This window comes from Haliotis rubra, unplaced genomic scaffold (assembly GCF_003918875.1).
Source record: "Haliotis rubra isolate DU_JTF1 unplaced genomic scaffold, ASM391887v1 Scf515, whole genome shotgun sequence".
NCBI lineage: Eukaryota > Metazoa > Mollusca > Gastropoda > Lepetellida > Haliotidae > Haliotis > Haliotis rubra.
The window spans coordinates 289,099-310,856 of NW_025767208.1; the positions used below are offsets into that span (position 1 = coordinate 289,099).

Here is a 21,758-nt window from a genome sequence, read left to right on the forward strand (position 1 = left end):
CGCGGGTTCGATCCCCGACCGCGTCAAACCAAAAGACGTTAAAATATGGTACTTGTTGGTCCCTGCCCTGCGCTCGGCATTAATGGGTACAACAAGGACTGGTCAGTATAATGTGTCTGAGTGGGATATTCATGCTTCACTGCGGCGTGGTATCTCAGTGGGCTAGCACTATAAAACCAGCTTAAGTCTGGGCTAGTACGAACAGCCGCACATACACATACACACGCATGCACGTCGTCATATGAGTGAAATATTCTTAAGTACGACGTTAAACCCAATTTCACCTCACCTCACCTCACGAACTAACATTAGTTGTCCTATTGTCCATTATAACCATTTATTACTGTATGAAACTGACTTCACTTTACAATTCAATTACATTTTGTGATCTGAAGCTTGTCATTTCTGAAAATGACTTCACTTTGACAATTCAATCAGATTTTGTGATCTGAAACGTGTCCGTTTATTCCGACATTGTCGTTACAGCTTTAAGAATTCGTTGCATTTCGTCCAGTAACAAACACCGCCCAATTCTGCACCGCCCAATCCTGACGAATCTTACCCGCGTTTCAACACAAAGAACAATGAGTGATACGCTTCCCCTTGCAAAATGTCACCAATGTAGCCTGTCTCAAAGCTCCTGAACCACATTATTTTTCCTACTACCTAGCCCTCCCTGCAATGCTAAAGCCCTGAATGAAGCAAGTCTACATTTTCCCAGGTTCTGAATTTCCCATCCCACTGGTGCTCATTTTCCATTAAAGGCTACTATCAAAATTATGATTTTATTTACATTCAGTGAGTAAGTGTTAGTCTATGAGCAATGCAGAAGCAGATTAATGTCATCAGTTAATCACCTAATGACCAGGATCCGGTTGTATCATTGCTTCATTAACTAATGTCAACCTTAAACCCTAATGATACATTAAATCCTTAATGCGTCATTAGTTAATATATATTCAGCTACAAGCATCAATCGTACAGAGTATGTGTTCGAGTTTACCTGCTGTAGTAAATAAGAATATCATAGTTGGAATGTTAGTACACAATGCTATTCTAATAAAAGATATTGACAAATATTGACAACTGCTGAGATATTCGCTTCAAGCATGTTTACGTCTTCTGTAAATCCTTAGAAAACAGTTAAATATATGACATTCTCGGGACAGAATACTCGAAAGATTGTTTTCTGAGCAATATAGTTCAATATCCGAAGCTCTTTTCCGGCTCCATTCGCTCTTTCGTAACTGTATGGTAATGATAGCTGGATAATATAATCGTGACAGACGCCAGCAGTCAGCGTTATTCATCGCATAAAACAAGGGAAGGTTATGGAGATTTATTTGTCATTATCATTTGTCCTTATTTAGTCATAGTTTAATATATTTTAGATTGGTTTGACTGCATATTTATTACCACAGATGTTTCATCCAAGCCGCGTTGATACATTGAAGGTCAGGAAACGCCTCGATATCTCGCCTCTGCATCTAGGTACAATTCTAGCCTGTAGCACGTTTTCTACACAACATTGGGGCAGTGGGGTAGCCTAGTGGTTAAAGCGTCCGCTCGGCACGCCTAAGGCCCGGGTTCGACTCCCCACAATGGGTACAATGTGTGAAGCCCATTTGTGGTATCCCCAGTCGCGATATTGCTGGAATATTTCTTAAAGCAGCGTAAAACCATACTCACTCACTCTACACAATATTACATTTCCTCAGGCACTGTCCTTACTGTACAGCTATCCCTAATGAAACCGAAGATTAGATTTGTCACATGTTACGAATCTCCCATCTCATTGGGGTCCTTTGCTTTTTTAAGGGACTTCTTGTTTTGATGACAACTAAATATTTGGAAGTCTAGGCGCAAGTCTATCCAGATTCCAACTGCTGAGTCTGCCGAATGAGGTCTGGGTGACCTCCCGATTTGCATGCATTTCCGCAATATCGTGCAGGATATCCGTCGGCGAGAGGAACATATGGTTATCAGACACGGGTTGCAGGTTCAAGAGTAAATACATGTGGGTGATGCTTGCCGGCACTTTCTTACTCGCCCGCTTGTATAACGCTTAACTCCATTCGCAATGTATTCTCAAATCGCTGCTGGACCCGTGAAGATCCGGGTTAGAATTGATCTTCAGTAACCCATGCTTTTCGTAAGAGGCGACAAACGGGATCGGGTGGTCAGGCTCGCTGACTTGTCATCGTTTCCCAGTTGCGTAGATCGATGCTCATGCTGTTGATCACTGGATTGTCTTGTCCAGACTCGATTATTTATAGGCCATCGCCATGTAGCTGGAATATTGCTGCGTGCGGCGTTAAACAACAAACAAACCAAACCCAAAACCAAATCTGCGTTTGTCATTAGCATTAATCCGGTGAAAGGATTGTAGCGGCCATAAAAGTTCCGAGTCCCGTGCTGGGATTCGAACCACGAACCTTCTATTCCAAAGTCGGACGCCTTGTCCACATGACCAAAGTGGTTAACCCCGTCAGCAAGCTGACAAGGTAAGGATGTCATCTGTGGGATGACTCCACGCCCGGCTACATACTCCCCCGTCAACAGAAGGCACGTCCCGAGCCGCATAGTTGGGTATTGAGACTTATTTTGCTCAAATTTCATATGAACGTGCTCAGTCCCACGTTGGGCGCCAATGTAGCGGCCATAAAAGTTCCGAGTCCCGTGCTGGGATTCGAACCACGAACCTTCTATTCTATTCTTGTCCACATGACCAAAGAGGTTAACCCCGTCAGCAAGCTGACAAGGTAAGGATGCCATCTGTGGGATGACTCCACGCCCTGCTACAGGATCAATGTACACTGAAGTTGTTTTATCCTCAACTCCCTGGGAGGTATGCAACCTTATTCGCCAAGGGTCGCTATCAGCAAAGTGTAATTCCTTCGGGAACCTGGGTGAACGGTCTGTAAATGATCGAGTCTGGACCAGACAACCCAGTGATTAACATCACCAACTCAACTGGGATACGATGACATGCATCAAACCAGGTCAGCCAGCCTGACCACCCGATTCCGCCGGATTTTGGCAGCTTTTATCAACATCATCAACATCATCAACGCACAACCTCATCAACGTACCTCATATTAACTGACACGGGGTTGGGGGAGGGGGGGGGGACTGAAACAAACAGTCACGTGACAGTTATTACGAGAAACGATACACAGCATATACTATGTGTGTGTGCATGGTTTGGAGTTGTGAAAGTGGGGTGTGGAATATGTGTGTGCGTGTGTGCACGTTGGGGAGTTAGGAAAGTAGGGCGTGGAATATGTGTGTGTGTGTGCAGATGGGAAAGTTGGGCGTGGAATATGTGAGTGTCCGAGTGTGCGTGTTGAGTAGTTGGGAAAGTGCGTGGGTAGGATATGCGCGTGTCCGAGTGTGCTTGTTGAGTAGTTGGGAAAGTGCGTGTGTAGGATATGCGCGTGTTCGTGTGTCCGTGGTGAGGAGTTGGGAAAGTGGGGCGGGGAATACGTGCAGGGGGAGAGAAGAGAGATTTACCCAAGTCTTACTGGGATTCAAGACCATGGCAGAATCTTATTATTCTCTGTCGAGAAAACGATACGATTTAAGAGTAGATATTATAAAGATTACACAACGGCAAGGGATGAAACATTACGAAGGAAAACACTCCACCTTCAATTAATAACAGTCCAGTATGCGAAACGTAGTGTTTTTGTACCCATGATGAGATGTAACAATAGTAGGGAGAATTGGAGCTAGGGTCAGTGCCTAATATGACCACCTAATATTGAAAACATGCAAGCTAATATTTATGCCAACATGCAGAGTAAGTAAAAACAATCAACTTCAAATTTGTGTTTCCGTTTTAAAACAATGTGACTTCTTTGATTGGCACCCTAGAAGTTGGGTAGATGAAGAATGGGGACTATTTGTATGGATATACAACTTCTTTATTCTGTATAGGCGACGTTTCGACAAAGATTCTAATGTAAATTGAACAACGACATTAGAATCTATGTCGACATGGATTGTAATGTAAATTGAACGACATTAGAATCTATGTTGAAACGTCGCCTATACAGAATAAAGAAGTTGTATATCCATAAAAATAGTCCTCATTCTTCATCTACCCAACTTCTAGGATGCCAATCAAAGAAGTCACATTGTTTTAAAACGAAAACACAAATTTGAAGTTGATTGTTTTTACTTATAAAAAAAGTCCTCATTCTTCTTTAAAACAGTGTGTCATGAATAAATGTGACACTTGAACCAGGATGGTTGGAACACTATTTTGCCTGGTTCAAATTAAATCAAGTCCCTCAAATCAAGCCATGAATCAATTTGTATTTTATTACCATCAATATCGATAAATTAAGGGCCTTTGTTAGATAGTAATTCCTTATTAATTTTGTACAAAGCATTAACTCCAATCTTTACTCTACCTGTGTGTCCAGGCCAACCGTCAAAAGCATCAGGAAGAACAGGATGTTCCAGAGTTGAGGAAGAGGCAGAGTTGTCAGTGCCTCAGGATACGCAATGAACCCAAGTCCTGGTCCTGAAAAACAACCGTGAGAATTAGCATACTTTCAAAACAGTACACGTGTGTTATACAATTTCCTCGAAGAATGATACCGATGTAACGTTTCTATAACAAAGTACTAAATAATGTTCCAAATGCGATGGCTGTTTGTTTGCAACATGATGAAAACATATTTGACCTTCAACTTACCTGTAATGAAATTAGATTGTTTCCTGGAATAGTTTTGAGTTCGTTAGTCGAACAATGTAAAGGGAACAGTTATCAAAATGAATGCTGGAACACGCTTAAGAACACTGTATGAGGCTGCGTTTAGAAAGTTGAATAATTAAAATGGATGTTTAGTTTGAGAATGGGAAACGGAAATAAGGCTAGGGGTTCGTTTCACACAAAGCTGTCAAAATACACAGCAAATATAGGCTTATTAGTCGTTAACATGTGATATGTCAGGGCATAGCAGTTCTAGTAAGCTGATAGTGACTGAAATGGTTATGATGAAATATGTAAATAAAATATATGACTGTAAATAAACCTGATTGCATGGTTTCAACAAAATAGTAAAATACAACAATATCCATTAAAATGTCGTTTTGCATGAGATACAAATCTAGATCTATAAACAAATATTAGACAAATACGACATTATTATTATTGGGATATGAAAATAAAAAAAAAATAATAATATCATAATAATATATAATCAAATGTAATAAGATATGTCAGTTATATGAAGAAAGGAAAGATTGAAATTATATCCTTCGAAATATGTATGTTAAGGAAGGCATAGCATGAGGATATACTGTGAAACGTTTTATTCCGTCTGGACGGGATAATGTCTCCATTCAAACACCCCTTCAATCTGAGTAACATGCAGATTTGCATTCACTGTATAAAACAATCTAGTATTTCTGTGCATGCATACATAACAAAAGGTCCGTAATTCGGGACTTGGCTCTGGTTTATGTCCCATTAGTGCTTGGAGTGACGAAAAAAGTGTCCACAAGAAACAGCGTCCATCCCAAAATAGGTGTGAGTTATCACCCGTCTGCATTAAGAGTAACCTCCCCTTCCCATTCATTGGTTTTTAAATGCAAGCATAATTTTGAGTGTTGGAGTCAACCTGATTTAACAACTTCTGATACGGGGACTCCAGCTTTTTGTGCCATAAATCCAAGCACTGAAAATATGGCAAAGCCTCCATATAAACTGGTCCCTTCCCCAAGGAAAGTGATAAGCACTGCATCTCTGAAAACACAAGAAAAGAGCGTTGAGCACATAAGGCACGTCCTTTAAGGACCGTGCTGGGAATTGGTGTAATGCATTAATATCGCCGTGTCAAATTTGTACGTATTCGGATAGCAATCCTAAGAGCGAAGGTAAGTTTTGTCGTGAACATAGCTAACAGTTTCTGTCTTCTTAATCTAAAAACATAATTCTTGCATTAAACATATAATATATAGTGTTGATAGCGTCCAATATTTACATGGTTTGAAAAGCGAATCATCTGATTTTGAATTTTTATAAGAATAAGTTCAATTCCTTCAAGATTATAGTCAACCTGCATCTTCGCTCATGGATGTTCTCCAGGAAAACATGACAAAACTTCTGTCAACCACGGTTTGTGTCTGTTCAAAAATTGTCTCTTGAAAACTATCTTCTTGGAAAATATCAAATACTCTCAAATGATTCCAGTCAATGGAATATACAAGATTATACTAATTCATGTAATTTTGATGATAACCCGTCCTGCCCCTTCTTACGATATTTTAGACAAGCATTCTCCAAGGTAATAGCTTCCAAGAGACATATGCTTCTCTTAACGCAGAGTCATTTCAAATTGATTCACAGCCTGGTTGCCCAAATATGTTCCTTCAAACCTGTTCGAGTTGGCCCAAGTCTCTCAAGACCAAGTCACCTCTTGTCATCCCTTCTGAAAACAAAGGTTAACGGCAGGAACATCTTTGGAGAAACAGGAGTTTTTCGCGTTGACTAATTTTCCATTTTTTTTCTATGTTTTCGGCGATTCTAGATATGAGTTGTGCTTTTCTAACAACAAGGAGAAAAGAACTCTTTGGGAGATCAATGCTGAAAATCCTTGGTCCTGTGTCTCTGGAATGGTTCTTCTTGGAGTGATTTGTAACCCACTGAAATCCATGAACTCGGAGTAATCCAACAACAAGCCAGAAACGATTTAAAGGATGAAGCGAAGGCAAAACAAACTGGGCAGCAGGTTTATCTAACTGACTGTTGAATAATTGACCATCTTTAATGAACATGTCCATCCATGACGAAAGGGCATGGAACCACACACAAATGGACCACCTACAATTACTCAAAGGTACATAGCCGAACAAAAAGCATCCTTGTTACTATGGGAAGGAATCCTCATCCTTGATCATCAAATGCTGCCATGACAACAAAACAGAAACAGAATTACCTAAATAATGAACCGACCAGTGTATCCAACATTTAAAGTCTGTCGGATGAGCAAGAACAACGACATTATTTGAATAATAGTATGACCCCAATTAGACTGTTTGCCACACAACTAAGGACCAGTTAATCAAACTAAGCAATTCTTTTTGTAGACCGGATGTGGCAAGACATATCCCCAAGTTTGTATTTATACAAAAGGCCATTGTTACACACCATCAGAACGTTTCAGAATATCCACAACCAACCATTATGCCAGGCACGACTCCTACCAGAGGCAAAAAGGCACAATCCATTTGGAGATTTCGCGCTTGATTTTGCTAAGGATTCAAAAGCCGTTATATGTAGATGAGGCCAATTACAACGTAATTTAATCATCTTGAGCATTTATAGATATTTACTTGTGAATTTGAATATGTCGATGTATTTGAAAAGCTCTCCGAATTTGAAGATGTAAAATACACATGTGAACACACAGTATAGTATCTTTAATATAATACCTATCAGACTGTGAGTGAAATATTGTTTCTAAATACATTGCTCTCCATCTTCAAATGCATAACTGTAAATTACATCATAGTTCATGATAGTTCTTGCTAAAACATGTTTACAATGTGTTGTATGGAACAAATGCGATATCGGCAGAAATTGCAACTTAAAGAATCATTTGAAGATGTTTGGCAGTATATGTTTGTCAGACAATGTAAGCATCATTTGAAGATGTTTCGAAGCATATCTTAAGAGTAAATTTGTTTTATTTCAAACGTGTTTTTTTTAAAATACAAATGTTCAGGAAATTTCCTATTGGATGAATGAGTTATGTCAGCCAGCTTAAGTCTTAAAATATGCTTCCTTCACAACCCATTTAGAAACAACACTCCGCAAAACATTATGAATTTGAATACTTGAAATGCATTTACAAAAATTTACAAAATGTAAACTTGGAAGGATAACTGAACTGCTAGATAGCATTAAAGGATATTTTGATAGACAATAGAGAGTATGAAAACAACCCGTCTCCATCAATGATTCAAACCATCAGAATATGTCGTTTACAAATTGATCCGTTGTTTTTTTTCATAAACAAAGCAACCCATTTGTGAGGTTGTCAGTATTGGTAGATACACATAGGGCATGGGTTGTCTAAGGTGACTTTTGTTTCTTTTCATGCCCAATTTGTATACAGAAAATGTCCTCGGTAGAAACCTTGCGAATGAACAGCGCTTTCATGTATACCAATGGCTACTTCTGGGTACATGTGCACCGGGAAGGGTTAGGGAAAGACGTACTTTCAGTGGACGATTTTGTTTCACCACTGAATACATTTTGATGCGATATAATTTGTTATTATATTTTGTTAATAGAGATATTTTGGCGTCTGGTATTCCTTTGATTGTGATGACCGGAGTAGCAAATCACAATCATAAAACATGACGCACTACAGGGTGGTTAGACAAGTTGAAAAGCGGACATATTATGCAGATAAAGGGCCAGAAAAAAAAATTAAAATTAAAATTTTTCATTGTGTTGTATTTTAAGTGAATGCAGGATTTCACCGGTGTTATTGTCGTAAAGAATTGTTTCACTCAAAATGACATGCTCCTGGAGATACTGTCTGAAAGAAAAGTCTGTATTATACACAAACACACAGAGATGAAGCTGTGTGACGTGTATGACGTCAGAGTGACATCATATTACGTCACACAGCACTGTCGATATACTGACCTGAGACAGTTGTTGGTGAACTTATTGTGACTTGCCATTACAATAAGTAAGCCCCATGCCGGTCCGAGTGAGTAAAAGACCTGAGAGCCAGCTTCTATCCATACCTGTAAATCAACAAAACCTCTTTTAACTTTGACTGAATTGTATTTACTTTTTGAAACAATCTCCTCTACATACCAGCGATTATTCGGTATAAGAGACTGAACATTGGAGGTGGTGTTTGACGAGAAAGCTGTTTCATCTACAAAACAGGTATTGGATTATTTAAAGTTTGAGGCAAATACAGAATAAGTTTATAACATACACGTTTATAACGAACTGACGGATACTCTTTATACCTTCCTCGTTCAGTTAAAGTGAGTGAGTGAGTTCAGGTTTACGCCGCTTTTAACAATATTCCAGCTATAGCACGGCGGGGGACACCAGAAATGGGCTTCACACATTGTACCCATGTGGGGAATCGAACTCGGGTCTTCGGCGTGACGAGCGAACGCTTTAACCACTAGGCTACCCTACCGCCCCGTTCAGTTAAAGGGGCGGTTGGGGTTCGCTCGTCACGTCAAGACGTTCAATCGTCGGCACGCCGATGTGTGAAGCCCATTTCTGGTGTCCCCCGTCGTGATATTGCTGGAATATTGCTAAAGTGGCATAAAACCAAATTCACTCACTCACCCACTCGTTCAGTGAAAGTAGGAAGCATACTGTACTCATTCAAAAACATACTAAGGGTATAACACAGTGTTAAAGCACACGATTTCAGTATCTTATTACTAATATAGGCGATTCCAACAGTTTTTGAGTCCAAGATTGTAGGATATCTTGCATCGCATGTGAAGACAATATCGCTTATTATTCTTTACTGGTTGACTCGGTGTTTGGGGATCTTGGTCTTTCGCTGTCTGTATGGTGAACAATTCATTCATTATATCTGCGTTGGACGGGCTATCATCATAGGTATTACCGTTATGACAATTTGCAGGAAACGTTGTAGGCCAATAAATATACTGATAATTCGTTATTTATCCAGTGCCTGTTTCCAGTCCATGAAAGTCTGTTCAAAGAATATTTAATTGTATTCTAATCTTAAGAAGTGCCTTTTCTGCAATCTGATAGTTCCTGAATGATTCTGAGATTGTCTGGAAGGGAATTCCAAAGTACTGGACCAGCTTTTGAGAAGGTTTTGTCTGTTCTGAGCTGGACCGGGATTTCGGTATAAACAACAAATGTTGGCTGCTTGATGGTAAAGATGGAGATAGAACATGATCCTTAATAGGATCACAGAGGTATGGTGGTGTCAGTCCATACTTTGTCTTGAAACAGTGAGTACTAAACTTCATGGGCAGCGAGTGAAGTTCCTTGAACACAGGTGTGATGTGGTCATACTTCTTTGTTGGACTGAAAACCTCGGCAGCTACATTTTAAACCTTGAACCTTTGCAGGAACATTTTGAGCACGTCTGTACAACATTGCAGTGCACTAGTCTAGTCCCATTGCTCTTTTTTCGAATAGTTTTTCACGCCACGCTACCACACCTTATTGCTTCTGATACTTTTATATAGTCATCAATATTAGAGAAAAGACATTGTTTTCCGGACCGATCCTGTGACCACATTTAAACATTAAGACTGTCAAGATCCGGGTTAGAACTGATCTTCAGTAACCCATGGATGTCGAAACAGGCGACTAACGGGGTCGGGTGGTCAGGCTCGCTGACTTGGTTGACAATATCTCAGTTGCGCAGATTGATGCTCATGCTCTTGATCACAGGATTGTCTGGTCCAGACTCGATTATTTACAGACCGCCGTCATATACTGTAGCTGTAATATTGCTGAATGCAGCGTAAAAATAGACTCACTCACTCACTGAAAAATGCCTTGTTATGTCGTTTTGTTTTTCGTTATGTTGCCGATTAAGTTTACAGATTTGGTTCCCACCCATGCTAACCGTTCGGTCTGATAGTCACTATTCGACTGGGTAGGTTTCTGTAACTCATTTTCTTACCAGTACAGTTAGTATAGTTCTATATCGGCGGCATTGGCGTTTCCGAAAATATTACTCTTCTAGTTTATGTTTATTAAGTCCTTTATAGTCGACACGTTCATAATAAATATATTTCTGGGGCAGAGACTTGAGGTGAAAGGTCTTTCAAGTTAACAAACATTGGACAATGGTCACTACAAAACGGATCTAGTACGCCCGAACTCTGCACGATATCTGCACCTGAAACACATAACAGGTCAAAAGGTGTACCTGAGTTTTCCTGGTAAGTTCAATAATCAATAGTTTCAATCCATGTGTCAACGTCAGCTGACCCATATTTCGCCCGTTGTCACCTTCATTTGTAGTACTTCATATGAGTAGGGTTAGATAGTTCAATTATTTGCCAATACGTCATGGTTTTAACAGCACAGTAGAAAGAACTTGTTAAATAATTTCTGTTTTTACAACTGATTTTGACACCCATATTTAATCGAGCCAAACTGTGTCTACATGATCCTTTTGGATTACGGGGCGGTGGGGTAGCCTAGTGGTTAAGGTGTTCGCTCGTCACGCCGAAGACCCGGGTTCGATTCCCCACATGGGTACAATGTGTTAAGCCCATTTCTGGTGTTCCCCGCCGTGATATTGCTGGAATATTGCTAAAAGCGGCGTAAAACCAAACTCACTCACTCACACCTTTTGGATTACAAATAGTACATCTCTGGTAAAGCCTACGTCCCAGTTGTCCAAGCTTTCCTGATAGTGAGTGAGTGAGTGAGTTTAAGTTTACAAGATTGATTGATTGGTTGAATGTTGTTTAACGCCGTACCCAGCAATATTCCAGCTATATGGCGACGGTTTGTAAATAATCCAGTCTGGACCAGATAATCTACTGATCAACATCATGAGTATCGATCTACGCAGTTGGGATACGATGACATGTGTCAACCAAGTCAGCGAGCCTGACCACCCAACCCCGTTAGTCGCCTCTTACGACAAGCATGGGTTGCTGAAAATCACTTCTAACCCGGATCTTCACGGGTCCTTTCCTTAAAGCCATGTAGAAACCAGGGATAAAAACTGCGCTGTTATGAATACAATTACATAATCACGTTTAACTGAGGCAAGTAACGTTATATGAATCTACAGTCAGTTCTGCTTTTACTGAGTGAACTGTATATCTTAAACTGCGATTGTTGAGACGAACAACCTTAGTCACAACTGGGCCTGTATTGGGGTGAACAGCACAGTGACAGAAGAAGAACATAATAGATTTGCAAACTATTATTTATGATATGCGTCAGTGTGGTATACCAACACATTACAACGCACATTATGCTTATCCACGCTTTGTGTGGCAGACTGAATTTGAATATTATGATAGCTGCTCACTCGGAAAGTCCCCAAACATTGTACATCGACCTGGATAATTCAATGTACATATATTTACATCATTTTTGCATCGGCTAATCGGGAGTAAAAGTAAAACCAATTGTATTGTTGTGATACATGTGTCACTTATGGTTTTTTATCCAGATGACCTGTGTGAAAACGCAGAGGACACTGTCTATAGACGTTTACGATAACCAGCACGGTCCGACCTGATAAACAAACGCTCAACCACAACCCAACTGGTAATTTGATAAAAATGTTCTCGGTAAATAGCCAAAGACAGTTTCTATAAATGGAAATGGGCCAATGACGTTCTCCGTAATTTGGCCAAACACGTTCTCTGTAAATGGCTAAAGACGTTCTCTGTAAAAGGCGGACGACGTTCTCTGTAAATGGGCCAAAGACGTTCTCTGTAAATGGGCCAAAGACGTTCTCTGTAAAGACGTTCTCTGTAAATGGGCCAAAGACGTTTTTTGTAAATGGCCAAAGACGTTCACAGTAAATGACCAAAGACGTTCTCTGTAAATGACCAAAGACGTTCTCTGTAAATGACCAAAGACGTTCTCTGTAAATGGCCAAAGACGTTCTCTGTGCACAGCATTATACGAACATTATACGCAAAATTATAACGAAGCTCTTTCCCACACAAGGTCGCATTTAGATCCGGGAGGCTGACAGAGTCGCCCTACTCGAAAACACGTGTTGACACAGCCGTGGCTACGGCATGTATCCTGGTAACAGCTGCAACTACACATGTTAATGTTGTCGCCAGCAGAATGTGTTTGCTGGAAAACTCACAAAATCAGTCAAGGACAGATATTTGCAACTGTAGTGATATTATGATGCAACACTTCGTTGTAGTTCCCAAAACTACGGAAGCATGTTAGGGCCATGCATTTCTTTTCTTGAAATTGCAAGATACCAAGCTGAAATTACAATATGCTATCTTGAAAATTCAAGATACTGTCTTTTGAAAAGTGAAGATAGTAAGTTGAAAATTTAAGATGCTAAGTTGAAATTTCAAGATACATATTAATTTCAAGGAAATGATAAATGAAATTTCAAGATAAGAAGTATCAGTATCTTGAAATTTCAAAAATCAACACGTTGAAATGTCAAGTTACTATCTTGAAATTTCAAAAAATAAACCCGAATGGCCCTATAAGGCTTCCGTAAAAACCGCTGACATGCACGATTGACGTAGTTAGTGAGTATGTTTTTAGGCCGCTTTTAGCAATATTCCAGCAACACACGGCGCAGGACACAAGACATGGGCTTCACACATGTTAAGCATTTGGGAAATCGAAACCGGGTCTTCGGCAGTACGGGCGAACGCTTTAACCACTAGGCTACCCGACCGCCCCCAAGAGTGGCGTTAGACAGAAACGTACATGAGACTTATATGCATCCAAAATAGTAAGTAAAACAACGTAAGGGAATGGAGGAATGAAATGATTCACATTAACAAATAAAACAGATAATGTTTGATTGATCTAGTCAAGATCTGGTTATCTTGGAGATGGAGATTGGGTGCCTCGCTCCGACAGTGTGAGTTCGAATCCCAAGAGGAACTAAACCATCCCTCTCCACCATCCCAACACACACACATGCACGCGCGGGCACGCACACACACACACGAACACACATTGTAAGTACTAAAATGATACAACCAATGCACTGCTGATCAATTATCCCGGAGTGCTCTGTTGTGTTATTCGTTGCTGTTTGATGGGGTGAGGTATCCTTCATTTAAGACCTGTAAACCCGCCGTGATATTGCTGGAATATTGCTAAACGCGGCGTAAAACCCAACCCACTCGCTCACTAAGACCTGTAAATAACCGGATTAGAATTGACCTTCAAACACCCAATGTTTACCGTAGAAGGCGACTAATAGGAACGGGTGGTCAGGATTAATTGTGTGTGTGTGTGTGTGTGTGTGTGTGTGTGTGAGAGAGAGAGAGAGAGAGAGAGAGAGAGAGAGAGAGAGAGAGAGAGTGAGTGTGTGAGTGAGAGAGTGACTTCTCATTATGTCAATCGCTGGATTGTCAAGTCAGACTCGTCGTTATGACACTGCTTATTGTGGCGTTTAACCACAAACAATCACATCCTTCATGTATTGTATTCAGATCGGATAAAGTATGACTGAGGGCTTATATCAGCCACGTTTAACTGCTTATTTGATAGAAACGGTTCGCTGCGATTTGTGCACTGCTCTCAGATGGCTACCAAATAAACACATACACCGTCAGCACATCGCATCATCACAGAATATAGAAGTTGTCATCCATAAAACATATTCCGTTTAACTGTCAATCTAACAGATTAACGCCTAATTCAACGTTCTTCAAAAAACCAAACTGAATAACAAATCGAGCAATATAGTTGAGCGAGCAGGCCATCACATATCGGTATAGTTGGTTAACGTTGAACAGATGCTTGTATACACACAGGCAGGGCAAAAGTTCAGCCCAGTATTTACGCAGGTTTCTAAGACCAGGTGTTGCCCACTCAGAGGCCTCACTGGGAATTCGGTCACCGGAAACAAACGCTTCTACGTTTTGACCTCTCGTTTAGCCCGGGATAGACTAACACTTAGTCTCTGAATATATATTATTTTGATAGTAACAAATATTCCCATTTAAATTAAAAAGGAGCCCCGGTGAGATGGAATATTCAGACTTGCTTCATTTGGGTCTTTGGCATTGTTAGGCCGTAGGGAAAATAATGTGGTTCAGGGACTGTTAGACAGACTACGTTATGACCTCTCGTTTTGCCCGGAGTAGACTGACGCTTAGTCTCTGAATATATAGAGAGAATTTTTATAGTAACAAATATTCCGTTTAAAATTGAAAATGAGCCCCAGTGAGATGGGATATTCAGATTTGCTTCATTTGGGGCTTTAGCATTGCTAGGCCGTAGGGAAAATAATGTGGTTCAGGGAGGTGAGACAGACTACGTTTGGGAAGGCACCAAGTTTTCAGCCAGTTATTGTTTCAAAGCCACACGATAATGTAACACGAATCGTGAAACCTGTGTGTAGTGAGTCATATAGAGGTATCAATTGTCCAAACAGAACACAAACACACTGGCTATGTATTTAATAGAAGATGTTAATGTGAATTAACAATACAGAAGTAAGTAAGCTTTCGAAATATCAAAACTTTAGGTTTAATTACTTCAAAAGGAATATCCAGCAATTATAGAAGTAAATATAAAGTGTCACGTCACACAACCAACTGTAAAGACCATCAATAAATTCCAGCACTTTATATTGACGTGTGCGACATTATAATTATTCTTTTCATGTGAGCATGGTTTTGTGTTGACTAAGCAGTCTAACTGTGAGAATAAGGACCAGATCGGGGATAATCTTGACCATTAACTCTGTTTAAACAGTACCGATTTCAGTGTGTTCATATTCAAGTCTCCACAACACTCTATTATCATTTAAGCTTCATTTACAAACATGTGTATGGAAATATAGACCAATCAATATTGAGCATAAGTAATATATGCAAAAAAGACCCCAATGAATGCGTCATGTTGGTCATTTTTGTAACGGTTAATGAATAGCATCGGTAGCCACTACACAGGCGACTTCTTATTTTGAACAAGGCTTTGTTCACTCCGAACGAGGCTGAGGAGATGAGAAATCAATGCTGGTAAAACAGCCGTGGACAAATGATTCATTAAACAGGATGTGACGTCAGCAGCCGATTTGTTTAAGTTGCAGAGTGTTAAGGATGCTCTTTTCGCTGCTTAAAGAATATATTGATTGAATCGTTGTGAGATGCGTCCACCATGACACCTTCAACTGGTAATCGTCGGAAAGAGCAATGGTGATGGCTGCTGGACGGGAGCTTCAGAATACACGCGCTATTGATGAGAGAACTCAGGAGGCCAAATCCAATAATCAACATAATGAAAAGGGTCAAATAGTCCAAAGTATTACCGAACCCAGAACTTAAAACTTCATTGATTACGTCAGAGTACCACCGTCCCAATGTATTCAATAAAAAGTGATGGTTGGTTGGTTGTTTAACGCCGCACTGATCAATATTCCAGTTAAATGACAGCGACCTGTAAATAATCATGTGTGGACCAGACAATCTACTGATCAATAACATTAGCATCGATCTACGCAACTGGGATACGATGACATATAGAAACCAAATCAGATAGCCGTCCACCCGATCCCGTTAGTCGCCTTTTATGACAAGCATGGTTTACTGAAGACGAAGTCTAACCCGTATCTTCACGGGTCAATAAAAGTGTCACATATACCAAAGTATTACCGAACCCATAACTTAAAACTGTCAGAGTACCAACGTCCTAACATGAAAAGCGTCATATGTGCCATGAATCAAAGTACCAAAGTACGCAAACGAAAGGCTGAATACAATATGCCAAGGGTATTCTCGTATTCGTATAGGGAAACATCATCAAAAGGCATAAAGGCGACTGCAGTCAAAGAAAAGCTTCTCAGAATAGGCAAAATCATTATCGTACACATAATGTAAAACTGCATTGGTTAAGTTACTGTAGCACTGTACTCATTCGAATTCGAATAGGACAAGCATTTTGAAAAGCTGCAGTGAATAGGTTCTGTTGGTCAAAGAGTTACCCCACGCATGATGATGGAAAGCCGTCTTAAAGAGGACACGGTACTACCGTTCCCGTGATGAACGGTGCATGTTAAATAACGCTTCACCCATTCCCGTTAGAAACCATTTTTTAAGAAACGAGTGCACATTCTGGTGGACTCACAGCTATCATATTGAAAATTATATAATAATGATTCTAGATGAATACTAGTACATAAACGTACTCAAAACAAATTGCAGGATTAAATGAGTCAGATATGCCGATATAATTGCTGAATGATAGCACTTGGACACAAATCTGTGCGGCGTGGTCAAGGAGCCACAGAGAGGAGTTACTTCGCTTCGGTATACCATAATCCTACATCGAAAGGTTCGAGTCCCCGATTCTCCCTTCTCGTTCGTTACACCAAAGATGGAGCTTGAGCTATTCCGCACACCATGAGCCGAATCACCGTGATATAACTGGGGCATTGCGGAAAACAATCATCACGCACTCCATCCGTCGGCACTAGTTTCAAGAGGATTCCAAACCTATCTGCGATACTGGGTTGTTGTTTTTTTGACGCAGCAATAGGCGACAAACAAGCTATACAACGACTGTCTGTGCGTAGAGTTATACGAATGATGTATAACATGAACGACGTTCCATACCGACGAGGTACATGCTATCCAAATTGTCAGCACGCTGAGTGAGTGAGTGAGTGAGTGAGTGAGTGGGTGGGTGAGTGAGTGAGCTGAGTATGCTTCTTATAATGCCTTTCTTTCACGACATTTTAGTTTCCCGTGGAATGAGTGAGTAAGCGAGTATAGTTTTACGCCGCTTTTAGCAATATTCCAGCAATATCACGGCGGGGGACGAGCGAACGCTTTAACCACTAGGTTACCCCACCGCCCCACCGCCGCACTGATGTAGGGACTGATGTAGGGTTCATACCTTTAGCACTTTGGAGAAATCAACGAACGCGGGTATGGTCCTGACAAACCCAAATATAATTGGGGCAAATGGGGATTCGAACCACAATGATAGGTTTGCAATGACGGGAATGCAACTCTGCAGAGGTCTTTGCAACGGCTTAGACCACAGGGCCACGCATGGCCCCTTGACACATTGACAACCAGATTCAATTTAGTCGTCTCTTTCAGCGCAAGAGAGTGTTGTGAAGCTTTTCCAGGCAGCTCTGTAGAGGGGAGAACGAGGTACTGACCTGTGGATGAAGGAGCTTGGAGAAGTCCGGCTTGAGATAGAAGATGATACCCTCATACGACCCTGGCAGCGTGATGCCTCTGATGAGGATGATGGTGAGAAGGAGATAGGGGAGGGTGGCTGTGACGTACACTACCTGGAGAAAAGGAAGGAGTCATGTTAATACAAGGAGGAGTGAGTGAGTGAGTGAGTTTGGTTTTACGCCGCTTTTAGCAATATTACAGCAATATCACGGCGGGGGACACCAGAAATGGGATTAACACATTGTACTCATGTGGGGAATCGAACCCGGGTCTTCGGCGTGAGGAGCGAACGCCTTAACCACTAGGCTACCCCACCGCCCCAATACAAGAAGGAGGAGGACAACTGGGTCTCACTGGATTGACTCCGTCAATCCGGAAACCTCACATTCCGGACGATTACTGGTGGGACTGGTTCCCGGACAGTTTAAGGGGGATGTTAGTCTGTCTCATGTTCTCGGATGTCCCTGGGGCTCCTTTTCAATTTAAATGGGTTTATTTGTTACAATCAAAATTATATATATTCAGAGACTGACTGACTAACTGAGTTTGGTTTTACGCCGCTTTTAGCAATATACCAGCAACATCACGGCGAGGGACACCAGAAAAAATGGGCTTCACACAATGTACCCATGTTGGGATTCGAACCCAGGTCTTCGACGTGACGAGCCAACGCTTTAACCACTAGGCTACCCCACAGCCCCTATATTCAGAGACATAAACGTTAGTCTGGGGGGATGCTACCTTTCGTATTTATTGAAGTGTTACTGTATTGACAACGTTGGTGACAACACTGGGTGATGTTAATCAATATTGAGCATAAGTAATATATGCAAAAAGACCCCAATGAATGCGTCATGTTGGTCATTTTGTAACGGTTAATGAATAGCATCGGTAGCCACTACACAGGCGACTTCTTATTTTGAACAAGGCTTTGTTCACTCCGAACGAGGCTGAGGAGATGAGAAATCAATGCTGGTAAAACAGCCGTGGACAAATGATTCATTAAACAGGATGTGACGTCAGCAGCCGATTTGTTTAAGTTGCAGAGTGTTAAGGATGCTCTTCTCGTTGCTTAAAGAATATATTGATTGAATCGTTGTGAGATGCGTCCACCATGACACCTTCAACTGGTAATCGTCGGAAAGAGCAATGGTGATGGCTGCTGGACGGGAGCTTCAGAATACACGCGCTATTGATGAGAGAACTCAGGAGGCCAAATCCCATAATCAACATAATGAAAAGGGTCAAATAGTCCAAAGTATTACCGAACCCAGAACTTAAAACTTCATTGATTACGTCAGAGTACCACCGTCCCAATGTATTCAATAAAAAGTGATGGTTGGTTGGTTGTTTAACGCCGCACTGATCAATATTCCAGTTAAATGACAGCGACCTGTAAATAATCATGTGTGGACCAGACAATCTACTGATCAATAACATTAGCATCGATCTACGCAACTGGGATACGATGACATATAGAAACCAAATCAGATAGCCGTCCACCCGATCCCGTTAGTCGCCTTTTATGACAAGCATGGTTTACTGAAGACGAAGTCTAACCCGTATCTTCACGGGTCAATAAAAAGTGTCACATATACCAAAGTATTACCGAACCCATAACTTAAAACTGTCAGAGTACCAACGTCCTAACATGAAAAGCGTCATATGTGCCAGGGCATTGCCGAACGCATAATGAATCAAAGTACCAAAGTACGCAAACGAAAGGCTGAATACAATATGCCAAGGTATTCTCGTATTCGTATAGGGAAACATCATCAAAAAGGCATAAAGGCGACTGCAGTCAAAGAAAAGCTTCTCAGAATAGGCAAAATCATTATCGTACACATAATGTAAAACTGCATTGGTTAAGTTACTGTAGCACTGTACTCATTCGAATAGGACAAGCATTTTGAAAAGCTGCAGTGAATAGGTTCTGTTGGTCAAAGAGTTACCCCACGCATGATGATGGAAAGCCGTCTTAAAGAGGACACGGTACTACCGTTCCCGTGATGAACGGTGCATGTTAAATAACGCTTCACCCATTCCCGTTAGAAACCATTTTTTAACAAACGAGTGCACATTCTGGTGGACTCACAGCTATCATATTGAAAATTATATAATAATGATTCTAGATGAATTATATCTACGCAAATACTAGTACATAAACGTACTAAAAACGAGTTGCAGGATTAAATGAGTCAGATATGCCGATATAATTGCTGTATGATAGCACTTGGACACAAATCTGTGCGGCGTGGTCAAGGAGCCACAGAGAGGAGTTACTTCGCTTCGGTATGCCATAATCCTACATCGAAAGGTTCGAGTCCCCGATTCTCCCTTCTCGTTCGTTACACCAAAGATGGAGCTTGAGCTATTCCGCACACCATGAGCCGAATCACCGTGATATAACTGGGGCATTGCGGAAAACAATCATCACGCACTCCATCCGTCGGCACTAGTTTCAAGAGGATTCCAAACCTATCTGCGATACTGGGTTGTTGTTTTTTTGACGCAGCAATAGGCGACAAACAAGCTATACAACGACTGTCTGTGCGTAGAGTTATACGAATGATGTATAACATGAACGACGTTCCATACCGACGAGGTACATGCTATCCAAATTGTCAGCACGCTGAGTGAGTGAGTGAGTGAGTGGGTGGGTGAGTGAGTGAGCTGAGTATGCTTCTTATAATGCCTTTCTTTCACGACATTTTAGTTTCCAGTGGAATGAGTCAGTAAGCGAGTATAGTTTTACGCCGCTTTTAGCAATATTCCAGCAATATCACGGCGGGGGACGAGCGAACGCTTTAACAACTAGGTTACCCCACCGCCCCACCGCCGGACTGATGTAGGGTTCATACCTTTAGCACTTTGGAGAAATCAACGAACGCGGGTATGGTCCTGACAAACCCAAATATAATTGGGGCAAATGGGGATTCGAACCACAATGATAGGTTTGCAATGACGGGAATGCAACTCCGCAGAGGTCTTTGCAACGGCTTAGACCACAGGGCCACGCATGGCCCCTTGACACATTGACAACCAGATTCAATTTAGTCGTCTCTTTCAGCGCAAGAGAGTGTTGTGAAGCTTTTCCAGGCAGCTCTGTAGAGGGGAGAACGAGGTACTGACCTGTGGATGAAGGAGCTTGGAGAAGTCCGGCTTGAGATAGAAGATGATACCCTCATACGACCCTGGCAGCGTGATGCCTCTGATGAGGATGATGGTGAGAAGGAGATAGGGGAGGGTGGCTGTGACGTACACTACCTGGAGAAAAGGAAGGAGTCATGTTAATACAAGGAGGAGTGAGTGAGTGAGTGAGTTTGGTTTTACGCCGCTTTTAGCAATATCACGGCGAAGGACACCAGAAATGGGATTAACACATTGTACTCATGTGGGGAATCGAACCCGGGTCTTCGGCGTGAGGAGCGAACGCCTTAACCACTAGGCTACCCCACCGCCCCAATACAAGAAGGAGGAGGACAACTGGGTCTCACTGGATTGACTCCGTCAATCCGGAAACCTCACATTCCGGACGATTACTGGTGGGACTGGTTCCCGGACAGTTTAAGGGGGATGTTAGTCTGTCTCATGTTCTCGGATGTCCCTGGGGCTCCTTTTCAATTTAAATGGGTTTATTTGTTACAATCAAAATTATATATATTCAGAGACTGACTGACTAACTGAGTTTGGTTTTACGCCGCTTTTAGCAATATACCAGCAACATCACGGCGAGGGACACCAGAAAAAATGGGCTTCACACAATGTACCCATGTTGGGATTCGAACCCAGGTCTTCGACGTGACGAGCCAACGCTTTAACCACTAGGCTACCCCACAGCCCCTATATTCAGAGACATAAACGTTAGTCTGGGGGGATGC

The 21,758-nt window shown here is 41.4% G+C and overlaps 1 protein-coding gene across 1 annotated transcript in view; it reads right to left on the reverse strand.

The window, feature by feature from the left end:
- Positions 1–21,758, reverse strand: part of LOC124292354 (sodium- and chloride-dependent glycine transporter 1-like) — a 65,319-nt gene that overhangs the window by 6,691 nt on the left and 36,870 nt on the right. Inside the window, exons 5-8 of the mRNA XM_046729447.1 lie at positions 21,010–21,144; positions 8,672–8,775; positions 5,634–5,758; positions 4,419–4,531 (exon numbers count right to left, since the gene is read on the reverse strand). Of these exons, the coding sequence (XP_046585403.1) occupies positions 4,419–4,531; positions 5,634–5,758; positions 8,672–8,775; positions 21,010–21,144 (477 nt within the window). The remainder of the gene's footprint in view (positions 1–4,418; positions 4,532–5,633; positions 5,759–8,671; positions 8,776–21,009; positions 21,145–21,758) is intronic.